General features: G+C 38.6%; 1 protein-coding gene across 6 annotated transcripts in view; it reads right to left on the reverse strand.

Moving 5' to 3' along the window:
* Positions 1-23,801, reverse strand: part of LOC133631183 (receptor-type tyrosine-protein phosphatase mu-like) — a 578,559-nt gene that overhangs the window by 124,304 nt on the left and 430,454 nt on the right. For 4 of the 6 annotated variants that reach the window (XM_062023329.1, XM_062023326.1, XM_062023325.1 and 1 more), the window contains 2 exons: positions 20,680-20,760; positions 14,823-14,849 (listed from right to left, as the gene is read on the reverse strand). In XM_062023329.1, coding sequence (XP_061879313.1) covers positions 14,823-14,849; positions 20,680-20,760 — 108 coding nt within the window. The remainder of the gene's footprint in view (positions 1-14,822; positions 14,850-20,679; positions 20,761-23,801) is intronic. The other 2 variants (XM_062023331.1, XM_062023328.1) reach the window with 1 other exon arrangement.

Raw genomic sequence — 23,801 nt, forward strand, 5'->3', positions numbered from 1 at the left:
TGCGTGTCGTTATGAGGCTTTGCCCATTTGTGTAAAACTCACAAAGGCCAACAGTGAAAAGCAATAACTTTTCGTACCATTTACAGTTTTTTGGTTAAGCTAATCCGTCAAATGGATGCTTCACTGACTAAGATGCTGACCTACCACCCGTACACTGCACTTAACTTTTTGTACGATTTCCTACTTAACTGCCCTAAAATGATTACTTATGGAATTTTGACCTTACCTTAAAAATCCTAAACACAACATTGTTTAATTGCACTGACACACAACTAACAGGAAATGCCCCCCCCCCCCCCCCCCCCCCCTCTACCTCAAAGAACTACTCACCCCCAAATCCTCCACACGACACCTCCGCTCCTGACAGGCTAACCTCCTCCAACCTCCGAGGACAAAGCTACGAACAATGGGAGACCGGGCTTTGTGCTCTCCCTGACCCCCTGAGGGCACCACAGACTGTGGATGCTTTTAAAAAAGGCTTAAAAACCCTTCTTTTTTAAAAAAAAGCCTCTTTTTTTTTTAGATAGATGCATACTACCGTATTTTTCGGACTATAAGTCGCAGTTTTTTTTATAGTTTGGCCGGGGGTGCGACTTATACTCAGGAGCGACTTATGTGTGAAATGATTAACACATTAGCGTAAAATATCAAATGATATTATTTAGCTCGTTCACGTAAGAGACTAGACGTATAAGATTTCATGGGATTTAGCGATTAGGAGTGACAGATTGTTTGGTAAACGTATAGCATGTTCTATATGTTAGTTATTTGAATGACTCTTACCATAATATGTTACGTCAGGGGTCACCAACGCGGTGCCCGTAAGGACCAGATGAGTAGCCCGCTGGCCTGTTCTAAAAATAGCTGAAATAGCAGCACTTACCAGTGAGCTGCCTCTATTTTTTAAATTGTATTTATTTACTAGCAAGCTGGTCTCGCTTTGCCCGACATTTTTGATTCTAAGAGAGACAAAACTCAAATAGAATTTGAAAATCCAAGAAAATATTTAAAGACTTGGTCTTCACTTGTTTAAATAAATTCATTATCTTTTTTACTTTGCTTCCTATAACTTTCAGAAAGACAATTTTAGAGAAAAAATACACTTAAAAAGGATTTTAGGATTTTTAAACACATATACCTTTTTACCTTTTAAATTCCTTCCTCTTCTTTCCTGACAATTTAAATCAATGTTCAAGTAAATGTATTTATTTTATTGTAAAGAATAATACATACATTTGAATTTAATTCTTCATTTTAGCTTCTGTTTTTTCGACGAAGAATATTTGTGAAATATTTCTTCAAACTTATTATGATTAAAATTCAAAAAAATTATTCTGGCAAATCTAGAAAATCTGTAGAATCAAATTTAAATCTTATTTCAAAGTCTTTTGAATTTCTTTTAAAATTTTTGTTCTGGAAAATCTAGAAGAAATAATGATTTGTCTTTGTTAGAAATATAGCTTGGTCCAATTTGTTACATATTCTAACAGTGTAGATTGGATTTTAACCTATTTAAAATATGTCATCAAAATTCTAAAATTAATTTTGATCAGGAAAAATTACTAATGATGTTCCATAAATTATTTTTTTAAGTTTTTCTCTTCTTTTTTTCGGTTGAATTTTGAATTTTAAAGAGTCGAAATTGAAGATAAACTATGTTTCAAAATTTAACTGTCATTTTTTTTCGTATTTTCTCCTCTTTTAAACCGTTCAATTAAGTGTAAATATCATTAATTATTAATAATAACATAGAGTTAAAGGTAAATTGAGCAAATTGGCTATTTCTGGCAATTTATTGAAGTGTGTATCAAACTGGTAGCCCTTCGCATGAATCACTACCCAAGAAGTAGCTCTTGCTTTCAAAAAGGTTGGTGACCCCTGTGTTACGTTAACGTAGCAGGCACCTTCTCAGTTGGTTATTTATGCCTCATATAACGTACACTTATTCAGCCTGTTGTTCACTATTCTTTACACATTTTAAATTGCCTTTCAAATGTCTTCTCTTGGTGTTGGCTTTTATCAAATAAATTTCCCCAAAAAATGCGACTTATACTCCAGTGCGACTTATATATGTTTTTTTCCTTCTTTATTATGCATTTTCAGCCGGTGCGACTTATACTCCGAAAAATACGGTAGTTGTAATTTTTATTTATTTTTATTATTTTTGTATTTATTTGTTTAATACACTGTAACACTTTGAGGTTGTTTGCTCAATGTAAAGTGCTTTTTAAAAATAAAATATATTATTATCATTATTATTATTAACAACTGTTTTCACATTGACAGTCAACTAATAAAGTATTTATGATTCTGATACCTTCTCTTTACACTTGAATGACAATTAATTCCACTAAATATTGCATAATATCAGATAAGGTTCTATAATGGCCAAAGATTTACCACGGAACAGATCACTCATATTTCTACTAATAACTCGTTATTGTTGCATTTATATGCCAATTTTTTTTTAGCAACATAAACGCCATTGATCATGTTGGTTGGGATGCACACTCGTCACTGCTGCAATGCCATGTTAACTCTTTCCCGCTTCATTAACGTGAGCAGCTGATGATGATGAAAGACGTTGCTTCGAGTTGCAAACATTCTTTTTTTTTAAACGTCTGTTTTGCGGCGGCCTCGTGCTGGCCCAATTTGTCGCATGTGTGTGTGTGTGATGCGCACCGAACAAAAATAGCACAAGTGCTATCAGTGAGTAACGTGTGTTCATTTTTTTTTCATATCATTCCGTATCATCGCTAAACAGGACGAGCGGAGAACAAAACAACAAGTAGGTTGCTAGTAGCTCGCCGAAGGCAGAGGGGGATCCACATTAAAAAGAATAATAGAAAAGGTTGTTGTGTTGGAAGGGGGGGGGGGGGGGCGGGTTCACTAAATGAGGGGTGAGGAGAAAAGAGGGGAGGGGAGAACATGATGTCTTTTTGTTCAGGAGTTCAGCCTTTAATTAATTGGCTTTCTCTGCAGCTGTTGGCTCAAAAAAAATAAAAAAATAAAAATAAAAATAAAAATAAAAAAAATTAAATAAAATGATGCAGTTGTTGTTGACCTATGCCCCCCCTCCCATGTCCCACGACACATACAGGCCACATGTGCATGCACATGACATGTCCGACACAGATGTGATGTCACACGCACGACACGCAGCGCGGATGGGAGAGACACCTTTGTTACAGCGGGAGAGGGGGCGGGACAAAGCAGGCAGGTTATGAAGATGAGCTAAATCAAAGCCAAAACAATGGTAAGGGGGGGGCAATGAGGGTGAGGGGCGGGGCAAAAGGAATATCTGTGCATTTTTAAAGTCCTCCATCAGTCTAAATCATCTTCTCTGATTTCAGGTAGCTCGTTACAACCTCACCTACGGCAGCGATTCCCAACCGATGTGTCGCGGCACATTAGTGTACCGCGAGAGATCATCAGGTGTGCTGCGGGGAAATGACATGTTCTTCCACTAGATGGCACAAGGTACAGTCGTGGTCAAAAGTGTACATCCACTTGTAAAGTACATCATGTCATGGCTGTCTTGAGTTTACAATCATTTTCGCCAACTCTTATTTTTTTGTGATGTAGTGATTGGAGCACATACTTCTTGCTCACAAAAAAAAACATTCATGAAGTTTGGTTCTTTTATGAATTTATTATGGGTCGACTGAAAATGTGAGCAAATGTGCTGGGTCAAAAGTATACATACAGCAATGTTAATATTTGCTTACATGTCCCTTGGCAAGTTTCTTTGGTAGCCATCCACAAGCTTCTGGAAAGCTTCCGGTTGAATTTTTGACCACTCCTCTTGACAAAATTGGTGCGGTTCAGCTAAATGTGTTGGTTTTCTGACATGGACTTGTTTCTTCAGCATTGTCCACATGTTCTCAATGGGGTTTGAATCAGGACTTAAGGAAGGCCATTGTAAAACCTTCATTCTAGCCTGATTTAGCCATTCCTTTACCACTTTTGTCGTGTGTTTGGGGTCATTGTCCTGTCGGAACACACAACTGCGCCCAAGACCCAACCTTGGTGGTAATCCTCCTTTTTCTAAAACCTTGATTCTAGTCTGATTTAGCCATTCCTTTACCACTTTTGTCGTGTGTTTGGGGTCATTGTCCTGTCGGAACACCCAACTGCGCCCAAGACCCAACCATCCTGGCTGATGATTTTAGCTTGTCCTGAAGAATTTGGAGGTAATCCTCCTTTTTCTAAAACCTTGATTCTAGTCTGATTTAGCCATTCCTTTACCACTTTTGACGTGTGTTTGCGGTGTGTAAGTCTGACATCAAATGGACAAAGATAAGACCGTCTGGAGGAAAGTTCAGTGGTCAGATGAAACATAAATTAAGCGGTTTGGCCACAATACCCAGCAATATGTTTGGAGGATAATCCCTGGAACACCATGTCTACCGTCAAGCATGGTGGTGCTAGCATTATGCTCTGGGCCTGTTTTGCTGCCAATGGAACGGGTGCTTTACAGAGGGTAAATGGGACAATGAAAAAGGAGGATTACATCCAGATTCTTCAGGACAACCTAAAATCACCAGCCCGGAGGTTGGGTCTTGGGCGCAGTTGTCATAACGGGGTTTTCGCAGCTTACTGCGAGGTTTGTTCTCCCGGGATGCAAACGGACTATTCCGGACAAGGCTTGCAGGCAGGAACATATTTATTAATCTAACTACAAAATAACAGGCAAAAACTCTCTTAACTGTGGCATGAAATAATCAAGACTTACGTAGAGGGTTGCGTGACAATAGCGTGAAGCAAACAACTAGCATAAACTATAGCATAGCAAGAAACAAACAACTAACATACACAATGGCATGGAACAACTATGAAACTGTGGCACGAAACAACTAACATGAACTTTGGCATGGAACAACTATGAAACTGTGGCATGAAACAACTAACATGAACTTTGGCATGGAACAACTATGGAACTGTGGCATGAAACAACTAACATGAACTTTGGCATGGAACAACTATGAAACTGTGGCATGAAACAACTAACATGAACTTTGGCATGGAACAACTATGAAACTGTGGCATGAAACAACTAACATGAACTTTGGCATGGAACAACTATGAAACTGTGGCATGAAACAACTAACATGAACTTTGGCATGGAACAACTATGAAACTGTGGCATGAAACAACTAACATGAACTTTGGCATGGAACAACTATGAAACTGTGGCATGAAACAACTAACATGAACTGTGGCATAGGACAACATGAAACTGTGGCATGAAACCAATAACTAGCATAACTATAGAATCGGACCTGAAACGAGCAATGACGCCAGGCCGACTGATTGGCAAAGGTGGTTTAAATAGTCTCTTGATTAGAGCCAGGTGAGCGTCCCAACACCAGCGGCAGGTGAAAATCCTATGCCACCATGGCAACCAAAACAAACAAGAGTGCACAAAAAACAGGAACTAATGGAGTTAAACTAACAGAACATAACGAAAACATGATCCGGACCACGGATCCTGACACCAGTTGGGTGTTCCAACAGAACAATGACCCCAAACACACGTCAAAAGTGGTAAAGGAATGACTAAATCAGGCTAGAATTAATGTTTTAGAATGGTGTAGTAGAATTTCTGACCTTTGACCTATAGTTCATGTCTGTCAAAAATGTATGCTCATTTTGATTTCTCTTCCTCTTCTGTGGGACAAAAGTGAACTTTAAGTCATGCCAACCTGTCTAGTGAATGTGTTGACTGTCTAAAAGATTCGAGTTGCTATGGAACAGATAGGGAAAACAAAATAAGACATTGACGCACTAACAAGAGAGATAAGAAAGGGATAAAGCCAAACGAAGAGAGTGTTTTGGACACCATCTTCTTTTTCATGGTGACGGGCGCGCCCGGGGGGGAAACTTTTTGTGTGCTAGACAACTCAACCCAACCATTGTACCATTTGATTATGAGTAAAATAAAACTCTTGTGTTAAATCTACTTTGGTTCTCATTGACAACCTGGACTTTCCACTACAAAATTGGCGTCACGAACTAGGATGGTCCAGAACTCTGCAAGTCAACATCCGCTCGCGGCTTCTCTCTCAGGCAGACAACGCTTGCACGCGCGCATCTAATAAAAGGTAAGCTATTTTGCTTATTGTGTAAAAGTTGTCTGTCTGAAGAGAAACGGGATCGGTAAGATAAAAACTGAAATTTTTTTTCATAAAAGATAGTTCTCCAAAAACAACCTAGACTGAGGCATGTGTTGGTTGGTTTGAGTTGTATTATATGTGATCATTTGTCTGTGTGTTTGTTGAAAACTTGTAATCTCTTGTTTTTAACAAATGGGGATTGTTGATAGAATTTTGGTGGTTTGGAGTGTAGAAGCATAGACGATGTGAGACGAAAAATTTCTTTTCTGCAAGTACATGGTTAGTCGGAGTTGGACACAGCGAAATTTAAGGCAAGGTTGGCTAAACTGATGTGACATTTGGCCCACACAAATTTATGACGTCTATGAAGGTCCTACGTATCTGTCTATGTGGAAGCTGCAGCCGGGTAAAAAGCCTGATATAAGGTGATCGTTCAGTGACTCCGGTAAAGGAGATCAACTGAGCCAAGTTGTCACGAATTTGGAAATTTGCTGCAGTATAGATGGATAGAGTAAGGGCTCCATATGGTAGAGCCTTGGTGAAACTATATGGACTGACCAGACACGATGTACTGTAGAAATTGAAGGGTGATTCCTGGTGATTCTACAGCGCCTTAGGCTGTTATCCGTGTTGGTCAGGAAGGAAAAGCAGGATTTGCTCCGCTGAATGGGTTAATCGCCATTATATGAGTAAAAATGACCTGCGTGTGTGTGTTATGAGACGGCCGATTCCACAAAAGCACGCGTGCATTAGTTGTTTATATTGGTCCGGACCAGGGGGGAGTGTTTTGTGGGATAAAAATGTGTGTTTTTAAATTTATATATATATATCTGCGTATTTTAATAACTTTTGTGTAGCACCTGGTTTCTTATCTGTTTTAATTCTCCCTCATGCTTTTGTGAGAGTTCCCTAACGCTTTTTTCGCACCCACGCTGATCTGCAAGAGCTGGGAAATTGTTGGTTATGTGTGTGCGTGTGAGAAAATAGACAAAGTTATGTACAGAAAACACATGAGTGAATGATCCATCCATATAATTATTTTCTTTCGCTTATCAAGAGGTTGGATCGCGGAGGCAGCAACCTAAGCAGGGAGGCTCCCCCTCGTGGGCGCTGCGAGCTAATTCCAGTCATTTGAATTTGTTTTTAACTATACTGGTGATTGTGACTGTGCGATATTACAGTTGTTTTACACACTGAGATTTTGAATACGGGAAAAAAGGCTCTTGCTCGCTGGTAAATTCTCTGTGTGTGAGTGACTGTGTGACGCATATAAAAAAAAAAAGCTGGGAGACATTTTGAGATAAGAGTGTGTGCGTGTGACGAGGCTGTGTGAATGACAGCTGCGTGAGGCATTAGTTCGAAGAGGAGTGATACATAGCATTGAGCTAGGTTAGCATTGTGTTAGCATAGCATTGAGCTAGGATAGCATTGAGCTAGGTTAGCATTGTGTTAGCAAAAGTTTGCTTACTGAGGCATAGTAAGGCTAAGTTAGCATCTAGCTTGGCATTACTAAGTGTGGTTGAACAGTTATTCTCGGTCTGTAGAGTGTGCTAGTAGTAGGTGCTTGCTAAGTCCAGTAAAATAATAGATATATGGAAAATTACACGTTTAAATATCAATAAATAAATACGGATTGTGGGACATTGAAACATACATTGACATTTTAATTTTTTTTTAGGAATAAACACACAATAAAATAAAAGTTAAATTTATATTCTAATACATCTAAAGGCTTTTGTGAAACATAGAGTCTGAAGAAGTACAGATAAGAGCCACTCAGCGCCATTGTCAAAACAAAACGTAGAGAAGCGTTAAACACATTCTAATCAGAAGGAAGACAGACCAAAATATGAGAACTTAAGTAAACAGACAGCAAGTAAACCAGAAATAATAATGTAAATAAATAACAAAGAAAGCAAATTTCTATGTGACATTGGTGCATGTAGAATTACAAATAGAGAATAAAACTAAATGGAAATAACTGTCTGCAAGATGAGCATGACGTCATGAATTGTGCTCGGGTTAGTAATAGATAGATAGATAGACAGATAAAACGTTATTGATTCCTTCAGGAGAGTTCCCTTTGGAAGAAGAACTAAAAAGTAAACAGTAACTAATAAGGGTATAAATGGAAACAAAATAGATTCTATTAAAAGAGAAACTAGGCATTAACGACCATGATATAAAAAAAAAAGTATTGCACTGTTATTGTTTTGCATTCCCTGTCATTATAGCCCCCCAAAGAGGAGTTGTACAGTGTAATGATGTATGAGACAAAGGATTTTTCATAGGCTAAACCAGTAGTTCTCAAATGAGGGTATGGTGTTTCCGCCCGGACAAAAAAGGGAGGTACTTGAAGGTATGCCAAGGGGTACCTGAGATTTTAAATATTTTAAAATGCAGACAATAAAAATAAACACAGTACGGACGTTAAAAGTTAAAAGATTAAAAGATTTAGCTGAAAGATAAGGAGAAACGTGAATAAAAACATTCCTTTGTTTTGGAGAGTATCACGCACAGCGGGAGGTCAGAGTGCAAGCGTGACAGCTTGCTCGCGCCTACTGATAGACAAATAATAGTTTAAATTGACTTACAGATAATCTTTAAGTGAATTAAAAGGGTACTTAAATACACATGAAGTAGTACGTATAATCTTTGAATTAAGGTTTTTGATTAGCAATTAATGGGATAGTTAAGACTGTAATTTTAAAACGTGATATGCAAATTGAACTAACCGAGAGGATATGAAAACGATGGGTGTACATGTTTTGAGTTCCAAATTCTGGAGGAAAAAACCTCAACAAAACGTAAAACCATACAGACGGACTTGGGTGGTAGCCACAGTTGTGCTAGGTCAAGCGAGGGTGGAAAGGATGTGCAGCCGGGGGACTGCCACCTTCTCTGAACAAGACAAGCTCCAAGGTGTAGCCAGAACATGCTCACAAAAAATACAGGTGTGACAGCAGGACGAACAGCAGGATACAAACAGACCCCTGCTGGACATAAGTGTCAACGGACAATGTTCAACACAATCTTTGAAGCATTCCTTTGTGGTCAACCTGCACACACCTTGTAATGACCTGCTTACGAACTGTGCCCTGACAATTCAATACTGCACAGAAGGAACTTCCTGATGTTGCCTGACAGCACGACATCAGCTGACAACTACTGGGGACGCCTCCCAGGAATGAATGGAGGACGGGGACTGCTCCAACTGTCCTAGCGCTGGCTGACTGAGGTGCGTCCGTGTGTCCTGCCACCCAAACCGCCAAAGTGTATGATCACCAATTAGACGACTCATAATAGGAGCCTTTTGACTCTTATATATGGTGGGACTCAAGGTATGGCCGCTCATGTGAACTATCCTTACAACAATTAGAATGGTATAAGATGGACAACTAAGGACCCACATTGTTCCCTCTGTCCTGCCTACGAAACCAAAAAATTTAGGTCAAATGATAAAACAGGGCGTAGCTGCAGCTGATTGAACCGATACGCAAATCAATTATTTCGGTTGTCTGTTAAAAACATAGCTATTGGTTGCAATTTGGACATTTCTGCTGTAGGCTACAAAGAGCTAGCAGCTACACAACAGCTGAGCTAAAACAAAATTTAAGCATATCAAATATTTATAGTTGTTTATTACATACACAAAGTCGCAGAGAGACAGAAGTCTGTAGAAAGTATTCAGTAACAAACGTGTCCGCATTAATAAACTTTCTACCACAGGAAATATACTGAACAAATACAGCAGTTACTGTCAGACTCTAATCCGGATTACCGTGTCTATCAGAGACATGGTTAAAACCCACAACACCTTTACGTTCTAATTAATGTCCCGGGGGACAAGATTACAGAAAAGACAGATCGAGTGACAAAGGGGGGAGGAATTATGATTTATGAAATGGAAAACATTAAAAGTAGATCAATTTGAGTATGTTGAAAATTAAAATCAAATTTTTCTCAGAAATGTATTTCAAGGTAATTGTAGTATACCGACCGACCACAGCTAAAGACATTTTTCTTGATTCATTTTCAGACATCCTCAAACAGCATAGTATGAAAGAAGTAACGTCATGGAGGACGTTAATCTGGACTGGTTAAATAAGACGCGTAGAAAGAAACTTAAGGATATTATAAACGGCTTCTATATGATACAAATGATAAGCAGCCCTACTAGAATTACAATTGGATGACAAAAATTAAAGAGAACATCTGTAAATACACGAATACAAAACCAGAAAGAAGAGTGTTAAAATAAAAATACCATTGGATTCTAATAAAGACATGAGGACTCAGCTCTCATAAGAGCAATTAAAAAACAGGTCTAAATACAGATCGTATGATTTAAAAGTTTGGAGGAACAAATTTACAATGTTTATGCGGAAGTCTAAGGCTGACTTTCACTTAGAATTAATTAAAGCTGCAAAAAGGAACAATAGAGAGTTATGGAAAACCAGATACAAACTTACGGGAAGAGAGCAAACAAGAAACAACACTATAACATTGGATATCAATGGCGCTACTATCGCAGACAGTCTGGACATAAGTGGTAATTTTGATGAACATTTCATCCAGTCTGTACAAACCCTGAATAAAAAATCCCTCAAAATCAGTGCAAATAATTGTCATTTATTCAGGATGGACTAATTTTAGAATTAACAAATTAAACAAAGTTAAACAAAATCTTCACTGCATTATCAGACTCACGATCTAGAGATATATATATATATGGGTTGGACACTATCTTCCTAAAAACATATAAGGATTGTATTATTGCTCGTATAACAACGATTGATAAATAAATCAATAACGGAAAACACTTTCCCTACCACGTCGAGAAACTGCTACTATGATTAAATCCATAAAGCAGGAAATAAAGAAGACCAGAACATGTACAGACCAATTAGCCTTCTCCACGTTATAACAAAAGGAATAGAAAATTTGAAATTAAAAAGTGGCTTTGGAGCAATCAAGGCTGCTCAGACGGTCACTAAGATGGGCATTATGTTGACACATCAATTTAATGAGTATTATATTTATCTATGAGAGCATTTTTGTTGTAAATTGTGAGGTATGGCTGTTAAAATCTTGGTTGTTTTTACGAATGATGACAGATGTGAACAAGAGCATGTATGGTCTTTGTGTGATGATGTAAATAAGGTGTGGTTGTATTGTATGGTAAGTATGTGTCCATGAAGGGGCATTTGGTGACTTTTCTTATAATTGAATACATGCTACAGTATGATTATTTTTGATTAATTATTGATTATTATGAATGTATATATTTATTATGATTAATTAGTGTCATAATTTTATTGCTTGATTTGTGGATCCCCTTAATTTAGGTAGCCAGGGACTACAGATGGAAAGTAGCTATTTAGATATAATCTGGTACAGAACATATCTGTTTCTGAACTTAATGTTTCTGTGCATTTTCCCATCCTAGATAGACTAAATTAAATACAACTATTTAGTGAATTATTGAGGCCACAATAATTCACTAGGTGTTGTAAAATATCAAAGTACTATTGCAAAAGCGAACAGTGACCTCAAACATGACCTGTCCTCCGCCTCTGTTCTTGCTGCACTTGACTATCAGCTGTCTTTTCTTTTTCTTGGATGTTTCTGAAACTACTAATACTACTACTACTACTACTATTACTACGACTAACACTGTCCCTGTGAGAGGGACAGAGGGGGGAGGTGAGTTTGGATTGGGTCAAGTTTGAGCGTGTTGAGGTTTTATTTAATCGATATGATCAATCCGGTACAAGGATAAAGGAACGTAATGATTTAGATTGACAATTGCAGTGGTTGGCGAAAGCAACCCCACCCTCAAAGGAGGGTGCCAATTCAGTAATTAAATGTTTTGTGAATGATCTAATATCCCGACATGGTTTCCCCAAAAAGATTAGGTCAAACAACGGCACCTATTTTAAGAAAACAGGTTATCATCTTCAGTCACAAGATCAGCACTTCTCAGGACCAGCAGCTTCCTAGGAAGGTGGAAAGACCATGAGACCAAAATGGTAAGTTTGCAAAATGTAGAATTTGTGTGCCAGTTCCTCTGTGCAGATTTGAGGATGAAAGCAGCCACTCCAGATTCCCTTGCACTCGCTAAGAGGGGCACGGTCAAAGCCAATCCAGGACCAACACCCGATACCTGACTGGAAGGAACCGAGAGGAGAGACAACACCTTGCCAGCGATGACGAGAACAACTAACGTTGCCAGCCAATGTGTCCACCGGGACTCCAGCAGCTGTGGAAAGAAGTGTCGGGAGTGCCGAAGCAGCGAGGAGGCGTTGAAGCAAGCCGAGGGCCTGGACCAAAGCCCCAACGCCCCATACTTTGCCCCGCCTTCCCCAAAGCCCCATACTTTTCCCCAATTTCGGCCAGCACGGACATGCCATTAAACAGTCTGCCCAATGGACTGAACCACACCCCAAGAAGAGACAGAGACAGACTGTTTGAGTGGATCTCTTTCTTCACCAAGGCAGCCAAGAGCCCAACGAGGTGTCGGCAGGCCACCAGCCTGAGGCACCACCGAGCCATCCATACGAGCACTAATCGAACATGGACTTATACGAAATTCAGTTGTGTGTACAAAATCAATTGGTAACTACATTCATTGCAAATGCCGGGAAAAATAATAATGCAACAGCTTACAGTCATAAGTCTATATTAATTCTAAACCAGATCTTGTTTGATTCATTATTAATGTGAAAATACATCTTGAATAAGCATATATATATTCATCTAATTATGTTCATGATCAAAGTATTTTGGTATTACGTTACTAACTCAAAGGGTAGGCCATTAATTGTGTTCTGTGAGATGGTTTTACTGCAGGCTGGTAACAGCGATCGCTCTGAAGGAGGGTCATAGACGGAATTTTTGCCTCGTATAAAAACATTGAGGTTTTTGCCTCTATCTGCGGTAGAGATTTAATTTAGTGGTCTATATCAGAAATTGTTTTGGTCCAGGGTCTTAAGACCCTGGAAGGCGGGTATGTAGTAGAATTTCTGACCTTTGACCTATAGTTCATGTCTGTCAAAAATGTATGCTCATTTTGATTTCTCTTCCTCTTCTGTGGGACAAAAGTGAACTTTAAGTCGTGCCAACCTGTCTAGTGAATGTGTTGACTGTCTAAAAGATTCGAGTTGCTATGGAACAGATAGGGAAAACAAAATAAGACATTGACGCACTAACAAGAGAGATAAGAAAGGGATAAAGCCAAACGAAGAGAATGTTTTGGGCACCATCTTCTTTTTCATGGTGACGGGCGCGCCCGGGGGGGAAACTTTTTGTGTGCTAGACAACTCAACCCAACCATTGTACCATTTGATTATGAGTAAAATAAAACTCTTGTGTTAAATCTACTTTGGTTCTCATTGACAACCTGGACTTTCCACTACAATGGCCTTCCCAAAGTCCTGACTTAAACGTGAGGACAATGCTGAAGAAACAAGTCCATGTCAGAAAAGCAACACATTTAGCTGAACTGCACCAATTCTGTCAAGAGGAGTGGTCAAGTGGTCAAGCAGAAGCTTGTGGATGGCTACCAAAAGTGCCTTATTGCAGTGAAACTTGCCAAGGGACATGTAAGCAAATATTAACATTGCTGTATGTTTACTTTTAAACCCAGCAGATTTGACCCATAACATTTTTTATGGGTCAAATTTGCTGGGTCAAAAGTATACCCATATAAAAATGTATGGGTCAAATCTGCTGGGACTTTGGGAAGGCCATTCTAAAACCTTAATTCTAGCCTGATTTAGCCATTCCTTTACTATTTTTGACGTGTGTTTGGGGTCATTGTCCAACTGCGCCAGAGACCCAACCTCCGGGCTGATGATTTCAGGTTGTCCTGAAGAATTTGGAGGTAATCCTCCTTTTTCATTGTCCCATCTACCCTCTGTAAAGTACCAATTCCATTTGCAGCAAAACAGGCCCAGAGCATAAAACTCCCACCACCATGCTTTACGGTAGACATGGTGTTCCTGGGGTTAAAGGCCTCACCTTTTCTCCAAACATATTGCTGGGTATTGTGGCCAAACAGCTCCATTCGTGTTTCATCTAACCACAGAACTTTCCTCCAGAAGGTCTTATCTTTGTCCATGTGATGTCGGACTTACACCAAATGGCTAAATCAGGCTAAAATTAAGGTTTTAGAATGGCCTTCCCAAAGTCCTGACTTAAGCCCCATTGAGAACATGTGGACAATGCTGAAGAAACAAGTCCATGTCAGAAAACCAACACATTCAGCTGAACTGCACCAATTTTGTCAAGAGGAGTGGTCAAAAATTCAACCGGAAGCTTGCCAGAAGCTTTTGGATGGCTACCAAAGAAACTTGCCAAGGGACATGTAAGCAAATATTAACATTGCTGTATGTATACTTTTGACCCAGCACATTTTACCCCTAATACATTCATAAAAGAACCAAACTTCATGGATGTTATTTGTGAGCAACAAGTATGTGCTCCAATCACTCTATCACAAACAAATAAGAGTTGTAGAAATGATTGTAAAGTGAAGACAGCCATGACATGATGTTCTTTACAAGTGTATGTCCACTTTTGACCACCACTGTATATTATCACCACCTGCTGCCATTTAAACAGCACAACAAAGTCACATACAAGGTTGGGTAAACACTGATCTACAGCAATGAGAAGAACGAGAAGAAAAAGAATGTCTCTCACCTAAGATGGCGGTCGGCACAAAGGGGTCTGCTCGTCATCGTCACACCCAAAGAATGAAAGCAGGAGTTGGGAGGAGGAAAGAAAGTTGCAGGAAATTAGAGATCATCAAAAGACAAGAACAGATAACGGTAACAAGTACATTAATTAGCTAATATGACATATGACCAGAGGTGGGTAGTAACGCGCTACATTTACTCCGTTACATCTACTTGAGTAACTTTTGGGATAAATTGTACTTCTAAGAGTAGTTTTAATGCAAAATACTTTTACTTGAGTATATTTATAGAGAAGAAACGCTACTTTTACTCCGCTCCATTTATCTACATTCAGCTCGCTACTCGCTACTGATTTTTATCCATCTGTTAATGCACGCTTTGTTTGTTTTGCTTTGTCAGACAGACCTTCAAAGTAGGATCTATCACATGCCTGCGTTTCACCAATCAGATGCAGTCACTGGTGACGTTTGACTCCGTTTCACCAATCAAATGCAGTCACTGGTGACGTTTGACTCTGTTTCACCAATCAAATACAGTCATTGGTGACGTTTGACTCCGTTTCACCAATCAAATGCAGTCAATGGTGACGTTTGACTCCGTTTCACCAATCAAATGCAGTCACTGGTGACGTTTGACTCCGTTTCACCAATCAAATGCAGTCACTGGTGACGTTTGACTCCGTTTCACCAATCAGATGCAGTCCCTGGTGACGTTTGACTCCGTTTCACAAATCAAATGCAGTCACTGGTGACGTTTGACTCCGTTTCACCAATCCAATGCAGTCACTGGTGACGTTTGACTCCGTTTCACCAATCAAATGCAGTCACTGGTGACGTTTGACTCCGTTTCACCAATCAGATGCAGTCCCTGGTGACGTTTGACTCCGTTTCACCAATCAAATGCAGTCACTGGTGACGTTTGACTCCGTTTCACAAATCAAATGCAGTCACTGGTGACGTTTGACTCCGTTTCACCAATCAAATGCAGTCACTGGTGACGTTTGACTCCGTTTCACCAATCAAATGCAGTCACTGGTGACGTTTGACTCCGTTTCACCAATCAAATGCAGTCACTGGTGACGTTTGACTCCGTTTCACCAATCAAATGCAGTCACTGGTGACGTTTGACTCCGTTTCACCAATCAAATGCAGTCACTGGTGACGTTTGACTCCGTTTCACCAATCAAATGCAGTCACTGGTGACGTTTCACTCCGTTTCACCAATCAAATGCAGTCACTGGTGACGTTTGACTCCGTTTCACCAATCAAATGCAGTCACTGGTGACGTTTGACTCCGTTTCACCAATCAAATGCAGTCACTGGTGACGTTTGACTCCGTTTCACCAATCAAACAGAGCCAGGCGGTCACGTGATTAACTGCACATAAAGTTTCAGCGGCAACAAGCTTAAGCTTACATGAACTCAACGTCAAATTTGAGGAAGCACATGGCGGTAAGTAACGTTAGTAGATATTTTGGCTGTCACCGTTAGCTTCCCTGCTATGAATCACTGTCAAATGTCCATCGTGTGGGGACATTTATTAACGCACTGCAGCCTCATAGAGAGACAGACAAAGACACACACACACGCACACACACACACACACACACACACACACACACACACACACACACACACACACACACACACACACACACACACACACACACACACACACACACACACACACACACACACACACACACACACACACACACACACACACACACACACACACACACACAGTTGCACACATACACACGCATGCATAGAAACAGCAATCAGAAGTGCACAGTGTGTTCCCAGGTGCAGCCCACACCTATCAGTTTATGGTTTGCGTAAAGGCTAACTTGTTATTTTCCTTTGTAATCTCTGCCTACTGAGTCTATGGTGCTGTTAAGTTATTGTGGCTCAATTTGCCTAATTTTTTTTTTTAATGTTAATGTATTATAATTAAATATATATTATTGTTTTAGTTGCTTAGGAGATATTCCTGGCTCTGAATTTGCTCATTGCTATTTTTATATTTTTGTGCATTATTTGTTGCCGTCATCATTAAACGAACAGGTTACTCATCAGTTACTCAGTACTTGAGTAGTTTTTTCACAACATACTTTTTACTTTTACTCAAGTAAATATTTGGGTGACTACTCCTTACTTTTACTTGAGTAATAAAACTCTAAAGTAACAGTACTCTTAATTGAGTACCATTTCTGGCTACTCTACCCACCTCTGCATATGAGACAACACTAGCTGGATTTATTATGAAGAGTGACTTGTTACAGTAACACGTTACTGTGACGCCCTTAGTTTCGGCGGTAACTAGTAATCTAACGCGTTATTTTTTATATTCAGTAACTCAGTTACCGTTACTACATGATGCGTTACTGCGTTATTTTACGTTATTTTTTATGTAGTATCGGCTAGAAACAGAAGATCTGAGTGTGTTTTATTGGAGCGCTGCAGTGTCGTCCTTCTGTGTCACAAGGAAAATAAAAGGCGTGCTTTGTGTGGGTGGGGCGGGGGGGTTGGGGTCTCCCAGACCGTAGTTGAGGGGCGCAGGGGAGACGTTCCTCTAGGGCCTATGTAGTTCGGGGCTAAAAACCTTCACTTTACCCAGAAGTGGGTCTTTACAGCTGAGGGTGAATGACAAGGCCGGCGGTTTGTTGCAACTTTGTGACTTTATTGGACGCAGCCATCCACCAAGCTAGAGCCCCTGCACACAGTGTACTGTCTTTAAGGGTTTGGGGAACGCGCATGCGCGAGTGAGTTGGCGGAGAACTTGAGTGTGTGTGATCGTGACTTTTGGCTAACAGCAGCTCGTGTATGTGTGTGCGTTACTTTTTGAACTACAACCAGTTACCGCTTGTTAATAAAGCGATTGAGCAATTTGTTTAATGGACAATGGAGACTGCAAATAAGAAAGTTGGAGCCGGTGGAGCAGCGGACTACAGCAACACCAACACCAGGAGGTTGTGTTGTGTTTTGAGCAGGATAGCAGACGCACTACGGTGAGTACAGCTTTGGATTCCAAACATTTGATCGCTTGCCCGTACGTGCGTGTCGATATGTGCATGTGACGTACGTAACTTTGGGGAAATATATGTTTCTTGCAGACTCTGATGGCGGCCGGGGTGTCGTCAAAAGCTACAACGCCCGCCGCCGCATCTAAGTTAGCTACGCAGCTAGGTTAGCTTCTGTTTTTTTAGCTTCGCCAAGTGGAATATTATTAATCGTGTATTTACATGTTCATGGTTTAATAGTATTATTGATCTTCTGTCTATCCATCCAGTCAGGTTTTTTTTTATTTAGTTTCTATCTGCATTTGAGACTGATGCTATCGCGTTGGCTACGCAGCTAGGTTAGCTTCTATTTTTTTAGCTTCGCCAAGCGGAATATTATTAATCGTGTATTTACATGTTCATGGTTTAATAGTATTATTGGTCTTCTGTCTATCCATCCAGTCAGGTTTTTTTTTAATTTAGTTTCTATCTGCATTTGAGACTGGCGCTATCGCGTTAGCTACGCAGCTAGGTTAGCTTCTGTTTTTTTAGCTTCGCCAAGCGGAATATTATTAATCGTGTATTTACATGTTCATGGTTTAATAGTATTATTGGTCTTCTGTCTATCCATCCAGTCAGGTTTTTTTTAAATTTAGTTTCTATCTGCATTTGAGACTGGCGCTATCGCGTTAGCTACGCAGCTAGGTTAGCTTCTGTTTTTTTAGCTTCGCCAAGCGGAATATTATTAATCGTGTAATTACATGTTCATGGTTTAATAGTATTATTGGTCTTCTGTCTATCCATCCAGTCAGGGTTTTTTTAATTTAGTTTCTATCTGCATTTGAGACTGATGCTATCGCGTTGGCTACGCAGCTAGGTTAGCTTCTGTTTTTTTAGCTTCGCCAAGCAGAATATTATTAATCGTGTATTTACAAGTTCATGGTTTAATAGTATTATTGATCTTCTGTCTATCCATCCAGTCAGGGTTTTTTTTATTTAGTTTCTATCTGCATTTGAGACTGATGCTATCGCGTTGGCTACGCAGCTAGGTTAGCTTCTGTTTTTTTTAGCTTCGCCAAGCGGAATATTATTAACCGTGTATTTACATGTTCATGGTTTAATAGTATTATTGATCTTCTGTCTATCCATCCAGTCAGGGTTTTTTTAATTTAGTTTCTATCTGCATTTGAGACTGATGCTATCACGTTGGCTACGCAGCTAGGTTATCTTCTGTTTTTTTAGCTTCGCCAAGCGGAATATTATTAACCGTGTATTTACATGTTCATGGTTTAATAGTATTATTGATCTTCTGTCTATCCTTCCAGTCAGGTTTTTTTTTATTTAGTTTCTATCTGCATTTGAGACTGATGCTATCGCGTTGGCTACGCAGCTAGGTTAGCTTCTGTTTTTTTTAGCTTCGCCAAGCGGAATATTATTAATCGTGTATTTACATGTTCATGGTATAATAGTATTATTGATCTTCTGTCTATCCATCCAGTCAGGGTTTTTTTTATTTAGTTTCTATCTGCATTTGAGACTGATGCTATCGCGTTGGCTACGCAGCTAGGTTAGCTTCTGTTTTTTTAGCTTCGCCAAGCGGAATATTATTAATCGTGTATTTACATGTTCATGGTTTAATAGTATTATTGGTCTTCTGTCCATCCATCCAGTCAGGTTTTTTTTTAATTTAGTTTCTATCTGCATTTGAGACTGCTGCTATCACGTTGGCTACGTAGCTAGGTTAGCTTCTATTTTTTTTAGCTTCGCAAAGCTGAATTATTAATCGTGTATTTACATGTTCAGTCACTGTGAATGTCCATTTAGCGTTCTCGACTCTCATTTTCAAGAGGATATAGTATCCCAGGTGGTTTAAAATACAAATCCGTGATCCACAATAGAAAAAGGAGAGAGTGTGGAATCCAATGAGCCAGCTTGTACCTAAGTTACGCTCAGAGCGAAAAAAGATACGTCCATCACTGCCTCTCAAGTCCTTCACTGTAACGTTCCTCATCTACGAATCTTTCATCCTCGCTCAAATTAATGGGGTAATCATCACTTTCTCGGTCCGAATCTCTCTCACTCCATTGTAAACAACGGGGAATTGTGAGGAATACTAGCTCCTGTGACGTCACGCTACTTCCGCTACAGGCAAGGCTTTTTTTTATCAGTGAGCAAAAGTTGCGAACTTTATCGTCGATTTTCTCTACTAAATCCTTTCAGCAAAAATATGGCAATATCGCGAAATGATCAAGTATGACACATAGAATGGATCTGCTATTCCCGTTTAAATAAAAAAAAATCATTTCAGTAGGCCTTTAAGTTTTTGCGGCTCCAGACAGATTTTTTTTTGTTTTTTTGGGTCCAATATGGCTCTTTCAACGTTTTGGGTTGCCGACCCCTGGTATAGGTTTTATTATGTCCACAGTTGGACTCTGGAACAGTTCAAATGAAATCAACTTGAATTATAAAGCACATTTGAAAATGTATCACAGGGGTAGCCAAAGTGCTGTACAATAGGCAGGTTAAAAGATAACACGAGAAAAACCAGCAAACACAACACGATAAAAAAAAAGAACAAACACTTAGGAGATAGAAGGAGGAACAGGTTCACAGCAGGTGCATTATGGGACGCCATAGCAGGATGGAGATCACAGAGTGTTAAAGGCCAGGGAATAAAAAGTGTGTTTTTAAGAGCGATTTCGAAACAGGAAGAGAGGAGGCCTATCTAACATTGTTCCAGACCACTTGATCTTTGTTTCTTATATTTTCATAAGGAAATTTAAGAAGTTTCATTGTAATGATCATGTGTGAAATAGCAGGAAAAAAAACGGAGTAATTAGCAGGTTTTGAGTGAGGTTACCTGGGTAGAAGGCGCTGGTGGGGATGGAGGTGTTGAGGGTGTTGGCTTTTGGCAGCGTGAAGGACAAAGGAGAGGACCCAGCTGGAAGAAAACACACAAAGCTCAACTTTAAAAGTTGTTTTGCGTCACTGGAAAGGACAGTTTTGAATTCAAGCAGTTCAAAATTGGCACACTATTTCCTTGTGTGTCACATGCTCAATTAAAACATTGAAACATGATCATTGGTCAACACAAATGTCTTTACTATCAAACAACCTTTTTGGTTGCTTTAGTAGAAAAATACAAAATAAAGCATTAGTTTGAACACAAGCTGGCTGTTCTTGCATTTCTACCCTTCTTGAGACATCAACAAGGTAAAGTACCTTCCATATGAGGAGGTGTGAACAAGTTAGGACATAAATCATGGTCCCAATACAGAAAACCATCGCATCTAATAAAGAATGTCTCATTTGCACCCCCGGTGGTGAAGTCTATCCAAATTAGGGATCTTTCAAACTGACTGTGTGTCGGTTTTAAAAGTGCTCCCCCTCTGGTCAACATATGTAATAAGAAGTGTGTGTAAGAAATTGAAATGCGCCCCCTTTGTCAAAGTTAATTAAAAAAATAAAATCAATATGTATATGATGACATATTGTAATAACATGAAGTAAATAATCCATCCATCCATCCATTTTTCTACCGCTTATTCCCTTCGGGGTCGCGGGGGGCGCTGGAGCCTATCTCAGCTACAATCGGGCGGAAGGCGGGGTACACCCTGGACAAGTCGCCACCTCATCGCAGGGCCAACACAGATAGACAGACAACATTCACACTCACATTCACACACTACGGCCTTCAAATTGACGGCGTGTCGGTTTTAAACGTGCTCCCCCTCTGGTCAACATATGAAACAACAAGTGTGTGTAAGAAATTGAAATGCACCCCCTTTGGCCAAAATTAATTAAACAAATAAAATCAATATGTATATAATGACATATTGTAATAACTTGAAGTAAATAATGAAGATTAAAAACCAATTACAAAAAAAAAATATATATACAACTAAAATCAGTCTTTTTCTCACAACGTGTCGACTTTTGTCTTATAAAATTGGGAACAATTTCTCATATTCTTTCTGTTTCTGTAATATTGCAATGTTTTCTCGTAAAATTATTACTTTGTGTAAACATATGAAATAACAAGTGTGTGTAAAAATTTGAAGTGCTCCCCCTCTGGCCAACATATGAAATAACAAGTGTGTGTAAGGAATTGAAATGTGCCCCCTTTGGCCAAAATTAATTGAAAAAATTAAATAAATATGTATGTAGAGACATACTGTCAAAACTTGAAGTAAATAATGAAGATTAAAAACCAATTACAAACAAAAAATAAAAATAAATGAGCTACAAGCAGTCTTTTCCTCACAATGTGTTGACTTTTTTCTTATAAAATTGGGAACAATTTCTCATATTCTTTCTGTTTCTGCAATACTTAATCGTAAAATTATTACTTTATGTAAAACGACTACTTTTTAATGCAAAATATTGACATCTGTCATATAAAAATCTGACTTTTATCACAATATTAAATTTTAAAATTGTGTGTCGATTTTGAAAGTGCTCCTCCTCTGGTCAACATATGAAATAAGAAGTGCGTGTAAAAATTTGAAGTGCTCCCCCTCTGGCCAACATATGAAATAACAAGTGTGTGTAAGAAATTGAAATCCGCCCCCTTTGGCCAAAATTAATTAAAAAAATAAAATAAATAAGTATATAGAGACATACTGTCATAACTTGAAGTAAATAATGAAGATTAAAAAACAATTACAAACAAAAAATAAAAATAATTTAACTACAAGCAGTCTTTTCCTCACAATGTGTTGACTTTTTTCTTATAAAATTGGGAACAATTTCTTAAATATTCTTTCTGTTTCTGTATTATTGCAATATTTTCTCGTAAAATTATTACTTTATATAAAACGATTACTTTTTAATGCAAAAATATTGAAATTTGTCATATACAATTCTGACTTTTATCACAATATTAAATATGAAAATTGTGTGTCGGATTTTAAAAGTGCTCCCCCTCTGGTCAACATATGAAATAACAAGTGTTTGTAAAAATGTGAAGTGCTTCCCCTCTGGCCAACATATGAAATAACAAGTGTGTGTAAGAATTTGAAGTGCGCCCCTTTGGCCAAAATTAATTGACAAAATAAAATAAAAATGTATGTAGAGACATACTGTCAAAACTTGAAGTAAATAATGAAGATTAAAAACCAATTACAAACAAAAAATATTAATAAATTAACTAAAAGCAGTCTTTTCCTCACAATGTGTTGACCTTTTTCTTGTAAAATTGGGAACAATTATATTTTATTGTTTTATATAATTATATTTTCTCGTAAAATTATTACTTTTTGTAAAACGACTACTTTTTAATGCAAAATGGTGACATTTGTCATATACAATTCTGACTTTTATCACAATATTGCCAATCTTATTGTTGTTCTCGTAAAATAGTGACATTTTTTGCCAAGTAAAATTCAGATTATTATTATAATATTCCCGAAATGTTTAAGTTTTCCTAAAATTTTTTAGACTTTTGTCGAGTAAAATTACGACTCTTTTCATAGACTTGCCCAAATGTTAAGCTTTTCTTGTAAAACTGCGACTGTTTTTGAGTAAAATTCCAACTTTTATCAAAATATCGCACAAATGTTCAGTTTTTCTTGTAAAAATTTGGACTTTCGTTGAGTAAAATTACGACTTTTATTATAATACCGCCAAAATTCCAAGTTTTTCTTGTGAAACTGTGACCTTTTACTTGTGAAGTTCCAACTGTAAATGTAATTCACACTTCACTTCAGACGGTAACAAATACAAGAATGTGTACATCTCAAAACAAGCCCCAACAATAAAAAATACAAAAATCTACAAAAATGGCTGACATGACTTTAGAAATTCAATATTTTGTTAGAAAGACACAAAATGTTACTTGAAGTACAAAAAAATTAGGAGCAGTTTTTGCACAAAACCAAGTCAATTATTCTGGAAAAGAGAGAATTTAAAGCGAGCACTGATGTGTCTTGCATTGCAGTACCAATGCATCACCTAGGAGGCGACACAGCGTTGTAAAAAGGG

This window comes from Entelurus aequoreus, linkage group LG16 (genome assembly GCF_033978785.1).
Source record: "Entelurus aequoreus isolate RoL-2023_Sb linkage group LG16, RoL_Eaeq_v1.1, whole genome shotgun sequence".
Lineage (NCBI taxonomy): Eukaryota > Metazoa > Chordata > Actinopteri > Syngnathiformes > Syngnathidae > Entelurus > Entelurus aequoreus.